Here is a 13629-nt window from a genome sequence, read left to right as displayed (position 1 = left end):
AGAATATTATCTCTAGTTCCTACCTGTTTGTGACCAAGTAGCTGGCCAAGCCAAAATTTTAGCTACCTCCATATGAAAAAATCTTTGAATGGCAAGGACATAATACTGGAGGAAGAAGATCCGGAAAACATAGTTATATTTTATGCAATTGGCATGTTGAATGCCTGGATAGCTAATAGCAAAATCAACTGAAACTACCTGTAAATAACCCCTATTCCCTTCCCAGATTAAGTATTGGATACTTGATATTCCTCTTGCTTCTCTAAAGTAGAGGTAAGCTACGTTTAGCATCATAGGATATGGAATAACTCACTAGAATGTTTAGCACAGACCCTTGCCTTGTGCCAAAAATTTAATACCGTCGTTGTCGAATTCGCCTAGATCAATGCTTTCGTCCAGTCTTCCCAAGATACCCGTGCCTGTTAGGTGAAGTTTCAACCCCAATTTGCAGTTCGAGCGAACAAATCGGCTTTGCAGGTCAACATATAGCGTAGGTCCAATAATGGGAATGCTAGCTTCCCAACGATGGGCGTCTGTCCAGTCATTTTTGAAGTAAATATTTACTGTATCCCACTGGTCCATATGAATGGGGCTGGCATTGGCTTTAATGTGAGTAGGCGCCTCTATGTGATCCTCCTTGAGATTAATGCCGGGTATTGTAACATCGATATCAACAATGCCATAATCGTGATAATAATGGAAATCGAGGTCAATGTCATATGTTTCCAAAGCGGTATCTATCGCTGCTGCCAAGCCGCCCTCAGGCATTGCCAGAGCAGCAGCTTGTGGCAAAGAGACCAGCGCAATGGAAGCGAAGAGAATGCTGAAATGCATGATGGGTATGAAGTTAACGCGGATGTAGAAGAGGTTCCTTTTCTTATTTTTTATTTGTGAAATGATCTGATTGTGCAGCTAAGTGTGGGCAATTGGAATATTATATCTCTCTCTCCAGATGCTTGATATTACGGCGAGCGTGACATTCTGACTTAGGTACAGAGTATATGGGTCTGCCATAGCCCAAGTCTAAGATATGCATATATTAGCGCCCAGTGACGTAGTTGATGTGTTGGGATCTTTGTTCACTATGTGCGTAATATCGGCTCGAAATGCAGGCTGATTGGCTCGTATAGCTGAAATGCCAACAGTATTGTCGCTTGAGTGCAATAGTGACATGTATGTTGAAGATGTATGGCTATGTTTCAGACGATTGTCTGTGATTCCTCCCTATTGTCTCATTTAGTGGCTGGCTGAGCTAATATTTTGTCCCTGGCGTAGATAGAAAGTCGGAAAACAGATTGATTGGCCCATTTAGTTCATAAACAGGAAATACGGTGGTTAAAATAAAGGATACAAGATATGTGGCGTATGTTATGGGCAGCTGTCCTGAGACTACAGGACTCAGTGGCTGGCTGATCTTGAACATATGGCATTTACATAAGCTCCCCTTCGCACACAAAATTGGAAAAACACTTTGTGGAGAGAAGAGATGTCGGAGACTTCAAACCGGGCTGACTATGTATGGAATTCTGTTTATATGCTGCTTCTATGATAGACCTTTCTTGGGCGGCTTGTGGGCAATTAACGCAGCGCAAAAGTGGAATGAGCGGTTCCTAAAACAGGAAAAGGATTTTCGCATTATCTAGTTGTTTCCAGTATGTCTTAAAGTTGAATTTCATTTCGGAGTATTTTGAACTTTCAATGAGACACCAATGCCGGCCATGGCCGCCAACAGCTTGTTTCGGACTGTTTGAGACATTGTGTAGGCTTATTATTACTAGCCAGCATGTGACACCATAATGAGTAATATCCATGGGAACAACGTCATATAAGCTTTGGTTCAACTCGTCCACTGACTGTGTCTTCAGCATAGTCTCTCCTTGTAGTACTTATTCTCGGTGATGATGTTGGTTGCTACCTAGATACGTGGGTTTGGTGCTGCATCACATATATTGACCGGCCATTTCAGTTTATTGATAAATCTACCGGGAGAGTAATCGCCTTTAAATTATTTCTTGTGAAATCAGGATACAGTATGGGTACTACGAGAAAGCGTATTAAGTGGTTGAAATCTGATTACAGTATAAAGCTAAAGAGTTTTAGTTATAAATATATTTTGCAAAATTTCAGGGACTATGTGAAAAACTTTATTAATCTCTAGGCACGATTTTGAAACCCATTAGTATATAGTTTTGTAGTTAAAATGTATGACGAGGTCGTGAATCTACCATCAAACGCGTCGATACATATACCTTATTATGATGACTAGTTGAAAGTGCCATAATCTCGACCAACTACCCATGAAAAATCTGCTTGAGTTTATGAAAGGTATATGCTAGTCGGTTCCTCATGTTGTCTATGAAGCATCTCATGTCTCAAATAATAGTGATAGTAGTAGGCGCTAGAAGAATCAGGCATCCTGAAGGCACAGCAATGCCAGATAATTAACTAAGGGAGCTGCACAGAGAATCTCACGTAACCTACAATTGCCATATATTCGGTGGCTAGAAATCGTTCAAGTAATTACTGGGGAATTACAGTTTGATACCAAAAGAAGCGCGCACAAAGTCAACGGGAGCTGACGTAGAACAATACATTTGAAATATCGCAATTACAAAGTCATGATTCGCAACTCCTAGCAAGAAATTACGACAATTTCGTCATCAGACATAGACTAAATCCCCTCGAGCCTTGGCACGAACTCTCCATCTGCTCCAAGATGCCCTTTAAGTACGGTCATATCAGCCCCCCATTCTTTGAGATGAGCGATCATAAACCATTGCCTTGCACCAACCGCCTCCTGTATAGGTGTTCTAGAGCTCGAGTCTTTTGCGTCGATATCTGCGCCAGCCATTTGTAAAGCCATAGCTACCGCCATGTGCCCATGTCGCACTGCCAAGTGGAGCAACGTTGTCTGTGTGTCTTGATCTATAATACTGTCCGCTTTTGCCCCCGCATTTATCAATTTTATCATGGATACTACACGGCCACGGGTTACAGCTAAAGATATAGGAGTATGCTGGCTGTATACCTGGTTTAAATCAGCTCCGCCCTGAAGCAGCGCCTCAACAGTGCTGGGGTCGTCGGATTGTACCAAAGAGGAATGCAATGGAGGACAATCTGCGCCAAGGGAAAATCCATTATCCATGCTCTTGATAAGATGGCCCGCGTGTTGATTCAAGTACGTTAGAAACTCAACCACAGCGGATAGTGGATGCTCCTTGCCACCAAGATCCGTTTCGTATTGTTCGGCCTGATGAAAAGTCTTGTCGATAATTGGTTTCTTTAAATCTTTTAATGCATCTCTCATTGCATCACATATTGCGTCGCATATTGCGTCGCACATCTCATCGCTTGTTGTTGCATCGCTTATATCATTGCTAGCTTCATTCCTTGTGTCACTGCTTTTTGCATCCTCGCCACAGTACAATGGTGGCTTTTCGAATGAATAGTAAGTTCCCTCGTTCGTATGGTGAAAATAGACAATTTTGTAACTGGAATCTTGTCCAATCTCCTGTGGAATGTATTTCATAGTCCAGTTTGGGGGCAGTCGCCACATGAGGCAGTGAAGCGAAGGAACTTCTTTGATATCCATATCATCAGTAGAATCAATCGATTCCCTCTTCCTTTTGCGTGAATTTTGTTCATTTTCATAATATTCTACGTCTAGGTCCTTGCGGGAGGACTGTTTTCGGCGTCTCTCAATTGACTCTTGGATAAGGAGTATGATCCTCTGCCAGCACACTTCTCGTCGTGATTCATTCGGTAAGTTTGCAAAATGCGCCTGCAATTCCGGCGGACATTTGTCATTAAAATAAATGGATTCCGACCAGTTGCTGACGTCTTTTCTTAGTACCTGTCGAAACTCATAGGTAATATAAAGCTCAAGTTCTTCCTTTGAAGGGTCGCTGAATTGCCTGCTTGTGCAGCCATTTTCTGCAAGTAGCAACGAGATTGCCCTAAGATTGCCTAACCATTTTCGCGACTCCAAAAGCCCTCCTTGCTGAATTTCTTCTGGTACGTCATCAAAAAGAGATAAACGAAAAATTATATCCAGCGCAGTTACGGTGGTATTATCTTCGAAAACGGTGGGGTTGATCTTGACTTTCTTGTCAACCAGCAACTTCACAATCTCAAGATGACCATTAACCGTGGCAGCGCAAATAATCGTGTGATATTCCCAAGTAATATTGTTTGCAGCCTCGTAAAGTTCTTCTACATCAAGAAGAACATCGAGCAGCTCGGCATCAAGCAACTGATGAGTGCGGGCACAAAATGTGGGGTTTAAGTCTAATATATATGCCCAAAAAGGCTTGCTATTAGAGTCGGTAGATTGCACAGCCTTATGTTCTATTAGCCATCGGATAATATCAATATATTCTGTTCGTCGTGCAGTTTACCAAATTTTCAAGATGCTAAAGAAGACGGAAGGTTTGCTTTCCGCTGGTTCTGGGCATAAGAACTGTTGGAGATGGGGTTGACAAAACTCTGCGATGATTTTTGCAGATTCAAGTTTTCCTTTTTTTAATACATCCAATAATGGATTATATCCCATCAAATTCTCTACCATGAGATTAGGACGAGCTTCCAGGATTAAGCGAACGTATTCAGTTTTTGCGAAACAAAGAGACTCTGCTTCAACAAGTTCAGGAAAATGCGATAGGAAGTATATGATGCATCGTTCCGAGTTGTGAGATAGAGACGCCGTCAAAGCCGTTTTTACTTTGAGAGGTTGTCGAAAAGCTGAATTTGGAAGCGATATCGTAATATTATAGAGATGGGTATTGATATCGGCCCCCATATTCAGGAGGGCTTGGACATAGGCCTCAACAGCAACCAAATTGTCTGATTTTAGTGCGACCTCAATTAAGTTTTTTGATAGCTTCGCTTCCGCACTATTTCTCGCAAACTCGGAAAACAATAGATCAAGTGTCTTTCTATATGCCTCTGTGTAATTCTCGCCGTGAAAGGCAAGGCGCTCACATTCAGAATCTAATTCTCTTTCTAGACACACAGCAATGCTAATCATATCATCGAAGAATTCGGCTGTGGGGTTCCATTGGCTGTCTCCATCTAAGAGTAAAGTAGGATGTGCCTGGGTTAATCGGAGGAGCTCACGATTTATGCTATGGTGGCGATATATGACGCTGATTCGAAACGCCTGTTTGAAATGAGTAATAGGCTTCTGAAACTCGACATGAATGCGTAAAATTTCCAAAGCGAATTTGATATTACCGCGCTGTATCGCCTTCCCGAGAGGAGATACTGAACCGAGTTCCGGAGATATTTCACAAATGCCGTCACAGCTAATTGTTGGCGTAAGTTCTTGCAATATGTTGAGATCAGCCCCGGCCTCATATGTAAGTCGGGCAAGTGATACAGCCTCGTCGTCTGTAAGCTCTGCAAGTCGATGCAGCAAAGTAGGCCGGGCTTTTTGCATATCTACGGTATTTTTATCTCTCTCAAGGATTCTTCTTATATCTTCAACTGCTCCTAGAGATAGTGCTTGATCCAGAGTGAGGAGCGGTATAGAAGTCTGTCGTGGCGTGATATGGGCAATTAGGCAAGCCCTGAGACTTTGAAAGTCGGGGGATATTTCCTCTTTTCTTTTCTTTCGTCCTGCAGATCCAGGCACCTATTTCGAAGAATTCTGCGGAGAACTTTTGTGTACGAGGGCCAACGAACAGAAAGAAGCTGAATTGCCCATGTCGAGCGATATAGTGCAAGTAGGGAGAGAAATAGTCTCACAGGAAACTTTCCCTCTTCGCGCTTGCCTGCCATTACGTAAGTAGCAAAGCTAATACAATGTCCATGGAGACCTGCAAGGCATAGATTCTGTATCATCTCACTGCCGATATCTGAGGTAGTCAATGATGGGGTCCAGTCATGTGAAAATCCGTTAAGTATTTTGGACTTCCGCTTGCTCGATTTCTTTTCTTTATAAAGCATCGAAATTGCTATTGTTTTATATAATTTCCCTTTATGAAAATATTCGTTGAATCCAGAGGGTTCAACAAGCTCTTCAAAATTTTGAAAGATGTTCTGAAGTTGGCGCAATAGTTCGGAGAGAAAGTCGCTCTCTGACATATCAACCGCTAGCTGAATTGGCATATCATATATGTATCTCTTGTCATCTATAAAACTCTTATATTCTGATATTAGGCCTATGTGGTGTAAAAATATTCCGTTTGTATCTATAATTGTGTCGCGGGCAATTTCCCCGTATAGAGAACTTTTCTGCCCGTGGGTTAGCTTTTGTGCCCCGGCATTTACATAGCAATGGTACTGTCTTAGCACCTTCCTCTCACAAAGACTTACCTGAGGTTTAGAGTTTTTGTCATCTTTTGCATCTGTAGCTGCTTTTTCCTCGCTACGGTGACAAAATTTAGCCATGATAAACAGAAATCGCAGAATAGAGCCAAAATAGAGCCTAAAAAAAAAAAAAAAAACAAAAAAAAAAAACACACAGAATATTACGTCTCGTACAGGATGCGAACGAAGCAAGATGAACAAGCAATTCCTCCATACTTGGCCTAAGCCAAAAGTATGTTTGCAAAGGTCCTTCTACCAGCTCAGTAATCTCCTTCTGAAGTGTTGAGTCCATATCAGTTGAGCTTAGATCGCTAAAGAGGTAAGAGAGAGGTTCACAAGGTTCCCCCCAAGTTTTCACCAAAAAGAGAAAAGCATTCTCATGGCCTTCAAAAAGTGGATCGATGGCATTTGATAGAAAGCAGGATGATCTCTTGTTACGAATTTGGTCGAAAAACTCGACTCCATTGCTAGCCCACAGGCTGCCTATAAGAAGGCCATACGAGTACACGTCAGCCTTCTTCCAATCAAGATGGATATCATGATTTTCCACTTCTGGGGCCGCCCACAGGCGTGTGTAATACGCCGGTTTACTATTTTTCCCTGTCAACTCCCCAGCGCTACCACCAAAATCGGTTATTTTGGCAGTGAATCCACGTGCTGGATCTTTGTGGAACATAAGGAGAACGTTTTCTGGCTTGAGATCACCATGTAAAAAGTCTACGCTATGAATTGCATAAAGCCCCATAGCAATGTCGATAGTGATGTGTCGCCTTTGAAGAATTGATGGCTTGAAATATGAGCCTTTGATGGCGTCATCCAAAGATCCATACGAACCCAGCTCTATGGCGAGAGCTGGGAACGTGTTGTTTGGCCACCATCCCACAAATAGTAGGCGAACAAGGTTAGGATGCCGTGAGAGCCGAGGATGGGAATAGACATTGATTTCCCTTAGCATTGCGCGGAAGATATTCTGTCGAGTCTCTGTATGTCCTGGCTGAACTGGCTGAGTGCGTAGGTAGAAAACTTTAAGCGCAACAGTTGTTTGAGGAGGCAAACGTGTTTTGGCCTCTTGTTCATGTATTACATACTGCATCACTTCGGATGTCGCACTTTCACCTAGAGAAAAGTTCTGATGGGAATCGTCTCTGCCAAATATACCGGGTCCTTCGCCGGAGGGCCGTAACGTAGTTTCAGGGTGAAAATAAATTCCAGCAATAGGAATACCATATTTTTGGCACGATGAAATCAAGGCGAGCAAATCATATCTTGAGGTCTCTTCCGCAGTTACTGGTTGCGCGGGGTCTTCAGTTTGGTCTGAGTTCTCCTCATGGATGTCGATGAATGGCCACGAAGCCAATTTGATCTTGAGGACCGTTCTGAACGCTCCATAGCTTCCTTATTAGATTGAATTTTGAGATTCAGATGTGCAATGAAGTATTCCTTTGTTTTATTCTCGCCATCTGCATCGAAGAGAATTGAGAGTAGAGATATATGTTTAGGTTTGTATTAGGCAGCACCTGAGAGGTATTTCGTACCCGCATTATCTAATCGCAATAAATATCAAACATTCGTCAACTTGCGTGATGAGTTGGACTTCGCATAGCCACATTTGTGTCGCAGTGCATTCACACTTGGCGCAATATAATTCGCTATCAAGGACACCGAAGCACAATTGAGGGTGTGAGCAATGTGCTGCTACAGGTCATTCGGCTTGTTAGGCATCCCTCGGGGCTGAACAGGCAGGTTATTTGTAGTTAATATCCACTTACTTTAAAAATTAATCCAGGTAGCCCAAAATACGTATATTTTGAACAATAATAAGCCCGAACATTATATTATCATAATACAATAATTTTCTTCTGGCGTTGAGTACAGCTTTTTATTGCGCTAGTTTTGCGGTTAATATAACCTACTAAGAGTAATTATAGGTACCTAGGTAGGTATTTATATATATTATTATAATGTAGCAGCTTATCCACCATACCTCTTATATACTACAAAGATTTGGTAAGCCGCTCCTATAGCAACAATTCTCTATCAACAGCATGACTGGGCATGAATACAGCATTAGTACAGCACACCATGCATCTGGGTATCTACACGTGGCCATCCTCGAATAGCGCATGCTGTTCTTTCTCTGTGCTGCGCTGGCCACCACGAGATAAGCAGATGCTCCTCTATGTTATGCCTTATCTCTAGGAAGCTATTGTGTGGAACTTCTAGTTTTAAATGTATATATATCGTCCGTCCCTCTTTATATCGTTCATTCGGAGGTCTGATATGTAGCGCATTACAACGCATCGCATCCTGGTAGTCGTGGCACTCGAAACCCATGGACTCGTAGCAGTCACAACCGGTATTTTTTCCGGCTTCAAGCAAGCCGTCAAGACGGTCAATCTTCTTCAATCAGCTCTTGACCCTACCAAGGAAGATGATGGCCAGCTAGCGGTGGAGTATGAGATCCTAATGGCAAGGCTCGAAGAATGGGGCAGATTCTGCGGTATAGATGATCAATCAAAACAGGAACCATCAGCACCAACACCACTCTCAGATAAACCAGATGACATAAGAAACCTCATAACCCATGTTGTTTAGCAAATCGAGAAACTTAAGGAGACTGGAGACGCCAAGATAAAGAAGCGCCGTTTAAGCTTGCCAGCAGCAAGTGAGAGCCCACAGAATAAGTCCAACAAAAGATTACGTCTTAGCGAGCCTAGTTTCAGGCAAAAATCTGTAGCAACAAGGGTCGACTGGATTAAAACTGGAAAGCAAGAGTTTGAAAGTGTGATCTCGAAACTTGAAAAGCTTATTACGATTTTGGAAGGCTTCGTACCAGAATGCAAACTGCCGTTTGATGCTTTGATTGCTTCGGTGCTTGCCAAAGTGAGCGATAAAATGCAATTAGAAGCACTGAGTGATCCCAAGAGCAAGTCACGTTGGGCGTTAGCACTATCCGCCAAAGCTAAAGCAATAGGCCAGAACAACACGGGAAAGGCATCGCGCAGAACAGCAAAGCAGCTTACAGTTGTTACGGAGACACCTACCACAGATACAGCAAAATTTGGAACCCTGCGGCTCCAAGAGAAAGAGGGAAAGGCGGAGTTGGCATCAGTTTGGGTGGAATGGAGCCACACTGGCGCCGGTTCGAAATCAGAAGAGTATGCTAAGCAAATAGAGTCGCTCACTTATCTACTTGAAAGAGTCAGTGAGACAGCTATTTGCTTGCCCCCTTGCCTTGGCATTTACGAAGACAAGCTATATGAAATAAAAAAATAAGAGTAGGCGTATAGGCATTATCTTCGGGGTTCCTAAAGCCGACTTCTCGGATAACGGGGGGCAAACTAGACCGACATATGACGGAGATCTAATCAGTTACCCTCCAAGAACGCTGGCAAGTCTCATCCGGGATAAAGACTTTCCTATCCCGGCTTTAGGTGATAGATTCCGGTTGGCTTTTGTGCTCGCGACTACGATTAGTTATTTCCATGCGGCTGGGTGGCTACATAAAGGCCTGAGCTCCGAGTCCCTGCTCTTCTTTCATGACATTGAAAGTCACAAAATCGACTCAACAAGCCCTTTTATTACTAGATTTCAATACTCTAGACCACAAGATGGAATCTCTCAGTCTTACAAACCTCTAGAGGACAAAAATCTCATCCAATACTGCCACCCCCACGCTCACAGAGGCTTCAACAAACGAGAGGATTTGTACGGATTAGGGGTCATTCTCTGTGAAATCGGCCATTGGGTAACAATGAAAGACAAGGGAAGAAAGTCAAAATATTCAGCAGAACTAGAGGATCCAACCGCCTGGCGAAATTATATTATTAATTACATCTTGAAGGATCTTTCATGGAGAATTGGGAAAGAGTACCGATCAGCCGTTAGGACGCTACTCATGGGTAATCTTCCAGAGGATCGTGGAGATGAATATTTCGCCCAGCAATATTTAGAGAAGGTAATACGCCCTCTAAGCAGATGCACAGCTTGAAGGATTTCGCTTGTATCCCTGTGGATAAAGCGCTTCAGCTAACAGCTGGGTATCGAATTTAATATTACAAGTATTATACGGATTCTTGCGTTGGTCAATGAAGTTAGTTTAGTTTTAGTTAAGATATCCTTGATCAACCCATCCAGTCCCGGTCCCGCTTCAGCCTTTGTGTAGTGACACTCATTCACTTGAATGAGACCGACCTGACATACACATATAATTCAACTTATGTAGAGTCCTTATTCGAAACGCAATCGAAACAGCTAGAGCTTAAAATGATTTATTCGTGTCCCCATTTTATGTTAATTAAAGTTTGTCGTGACTCGCGAAACCCAAGAGTAAAAAAAATTATTAAGAAGTCTATTAAATTGTGTAAAAGTTATATATAAAGAACCAGCAAATGTTATCCCAGTGGCACATTCCCAACAACAGACCAGTTTGAACCGTCGTATTTTACTTCTCTTACTCGCCCATTTACCAAGTAGTAACAGCGGGCCATATCGTATTTGGGCTGTAATGGGGTGAGAGAGTAAGCAGATGGCGTGAGGCAAGCTATATCTGTGCCTTTATCGGGACTTCCAAAGGAATCGGGTGCTGATTTTGTTTGCCAGCCATTATCACCATCCATCCAGGTTATCTGAATACCTCCAGTACTATTTTGCCACAAAATATAAGTATTCATGGGGCTGTTTGCCTGTGAATTTCGTGGAACGGAGAAAGCCCCAATGGGAGATTCAGGCGGGATGGAAACATCTGGTGCATCTGCATTTTCAGGTTAATTTGGTAGAAGGATAAGAACTTTTGCAATGAACTTGCCTGCTTTCAACGTTGCAGTGGAGCTACTCCTCTGCCCCGCAAGAAGTTTCTGGTCATCACCCTGGTAGATGATATTTCCGCCACCTTGCCTTGCTGAGTTTGTCGAGTAGGCGACCTCTACTAGTGCTGAATGATTATGGGGTGAGAGATGTAGAGGATTCTGCAGCCATTTGCTACTTGTGATATAATAGGTTTCTTGTAGCTGGTTAGAATCATCTTGGAATACAAGGCTAGGCCAGTATGTTGCGAGTCTCGTGTTTGCACTTGGCTTCAGACCGAGCGAAGAGATGGTTCCGTTCATGTTACTGTACTGCGCCGTGGGTAACTTCTGTTCTAGGACCTCCCACTCTTGTATTTGTCCCAAATTATCCATATAGAAAATATCAATTTGCGTAAAATTCTACGAGAGCAAATTTGAAGTGTTAGAGAGAGAGGATAGAGAGCACACAACCTGCGGCATGATAAGGAGAGGAAGTCTTACATTTGTGGAAGTCACCGCAGAATTGAAATACAATGTAGAATTGTAATTGCAGGTCGCAATGGGACTACCTAGCCTTAGATTCGGACCGGTGAGGCTTGTTACTGTTGACCACATGCCATCTTCAGAGTCGTAGCTTATCAAACGTAGATGTCCGTCCTTTCCCTGATAGAAAAGACGGATGCTGTAGCTGGACGTGGATGTCCACCAGCCAGTTACTGCAACACTTGAACTAGAATAAGCAGCGTTTGGCGATGTTGATGAAGGAGTCGAGGAGGGAGTCGAAGAAGAATTTGAAGGAGTTGGAGAAGAACCTGAAGAAGGATTTGAAGAACTCGAGGCTGTTGTGACGCTATTACGATGTCGCGATCCAACAACGCCGCCTACCACGGCAGCCACTACAACCAACAGGGTAACAACGGCTGCAACAACAATCCATAGCTTCTTTCTTCGCGGACTTCTTGGTGGTAGTTGTTGCTCAACGGCTGCTCCAGTATCGAGTTTGACCTCGCTGCCCACGCCGATCATATCGCCGTTTACTACCTCCAAACCATCATAGGCGTTGTATACCTCAGGTGCGCCCGCGCCACTGAGTCTGTGGGAGACCTCTAACGCAGAATAACCACCATCCGAGGGCGCGGTTGGCCCCGCAGACTCATAATCGGGTAGCTTGCTCATAGGAGCCCCGGGTGACGAATAGAACTCGTCGTTGGTATATTGAAGACAAAGGGAAAGAATAATGGGAGAGAAGAAAAATAGGATTACATCCAAGGTAAATCTTTGCGTTGCACTGGGAGATTTGCTAGAGCGAGACTCGCTTGGACCAAATCAGCCGGTATGCGGCTCCCTCGAGCTCGAAATCCACATCAGCTCGCTAGCCATTATCATAGCCTGGTTGACAACCAAGGATATGCGGAAATGCGGCAGAAAGGGGGTCGCTGAAGGATTCAGGATTCCTTGCAAGGGCCAATTGTAAGGCTGTAGTGTGAGGCGCGAGGTTCAAGATCGGCGGCTAAATACCCAATAGATTATAATTCACGAGTCACTATGCGGGCTTAGGGTGGTTCGCTGCTTATAATAGACCCCAACATTTGGTTGCTGTGGTTCGTGCAGATACTGCCTGTTACTATAATAGACATTTGCAAGGTATCAATGCCGCACTGAATGCGTTATGACTGAATGATGAGGTTTTCGTACGGACTATTCGGTGTATTCTCTTACCCTTCACGGCCAAGGGCGGAAGATGCCGTTTATAAGCAAGGCAGACAAACCAGGTACAGACTTGACATGGATGCTGCTTATTTATTCAGCGAAATCCATGTATGGGTTCTTGGCTCGCCATTTAGACTTTTGTTAATTTAAGCTTGGCTTTCCCCTGCCTGTCGTCGCATACTAAACTAGGCAAACCCGATACCGGTTGAAATGAGCTTCTCGCACTCTCACTTCCGCTTATAGTAACAGATGCGTCGCTAACTTCAACAGAGGCGCATGACCTCTGCCAAGGCTTTGCGGCATACATCGCGGAGAGGTATTCCAAATGATGAGAAAGCGGCGAGTTACAAACATCAATTATAAATGTAATGTAGAAGCGAAAAATTTTTATAGAAGTGGGCGATGTACTGAGGTGGAAATTCTGGACAATCATTGCCTCTCATGCTACCCTTGCCCAACGCAACCCAGTATATATGCACAAGCAGGGGACAAAAGAGGCAAGAAAAATATAACCATAAACGCACAGCTCTGTGATTATGAACGCTGTTAATATGCTATAAGAGTTATTATTCTCCGTAATACGTGGTTTTTACTTCTCCTATTGCTGTCACTGCTTCTACTGCTTCTACCGCTTCCACAGCACTAATAAAAACGTTCATAACTTTAGCGTTTGTTGTCCTATTTGTGTGTATATTTTTTATTTGTGGTTCCTATCTCGGGGGGGGGGGGGGGGGGGGGGGGGGGGGGGGGGGGGGGGGGGGGGCGGGGGGCGGGGGGGGGGGGGGGGGGGGGGGGGGGGGGGGGGGGGGGGGGGGGGGGCTGT

At 43.8% G+C, this 13629-nt stretch overlaps 4 protein-coding genes across 4 annotated transcripts; all 4 read right to left on the bottom strand.

Annotated features, from left to right (window-relative positions):
• Positions 1-119: 119 nt before the first annotated feature.
• On the bottom strand, positions 120-989 carry GGI43DRAFT_412164 (uncharacterized protein). The gene is made up of 2 exons (XM_083206812.1): positions 314-989; positions 120-262 (listed from the first exon to the last, which is right to left on the bottom strand). The coding sequence occupies exon 1, from the start codon at positions 832-834 to the stop codon at positions 322-324; it is 513 nt and encodes a 170-aa protein (XP_083057842.1). The 5' UTR covers positions 835-989; the 3' UTR covers positions 120-262; positions 314-321.
• Positions 990-3992: 3003 nt separating this feature from the next.
• Positions 3993-5891, bottom strand: GGI43DRAFT_132095 (uncharacterized protein). The gene has a single exon (XM_083199184.1). It carries the CDS (start codon positions 5435-5437, stop codon positions 4394-4396), a length of 1044 nt encoding a protein of 347 aa, XP_083057841.1. The 5' UTR covers positions 5438-5891; the 3' UTR covers positions 3993-4393.
• GGI43DRAFT_132105 (kinase-like domain-containing protein) lies at positions 5714-7625 on the bottom strand. The gene is made up of 2 exons (XM_083199185.1): positions 6316-7625; positions 5714-6234 (listed from the first exon to the last, which is right to left on the bottom strand). The coding sequence occupies exon 1, from the start codon at positions 7400-7402 to the stop codon at positions 6428-6430; it is 975 nt and encodes a 324-aa protein (XP_083057840.1). The 5' UTR covers positions 7403-7625; the 3' UTR covers positions 5714-6234; positions 6316-6427.
• A 3014-nt stretch (positions 7626-10639) lies between these two features.
• On the bottom strand, positions 10640-12609 carry GGI43DRAFT_132068 (uncharacterized protein). The gene is made up of 3 exons (XM_083199183.1): positions 11598-12609; positions 11117-11516; positions 10640-11062 (listed from the first exon to the last, which is right to left on the bottom strand). Exons 1-3 carry the CDS (start codon positions 12270-12272, stop codon positions 10704-10706), a joined length of 1434 nt encoding a protein of 477 aa, XP_083057839.1. The 5' UTR covers positions 12273-12609; the 3' UTR covers positions 10640-10703.
• Between the last annotated feature and the right edge of the window lie 1020 nt (positions 12610-13629).

The sequence above is a fragment of the Trichoderma evansii genome, assembly GCF_050947405.1.
Source record: "Trichoderma evansii strain SZMC 28006 chromosome Unknown GGI43scaffold_19, whole genome shotgun sequence".
Classification (NCBI taxonomy): domain Eukaryota; kingdom Fungi; phylum Ascomycota; class Sordariomycetes; order Hypocreales; family Hypocreaceae; genus Trichoderma; species Trichoderma evansii.
The sequence above is the reverse complement of the archived record's forward strand: the minus strand, read 5'-3'. Positions and strand labels throughout refer to the sequence as shown.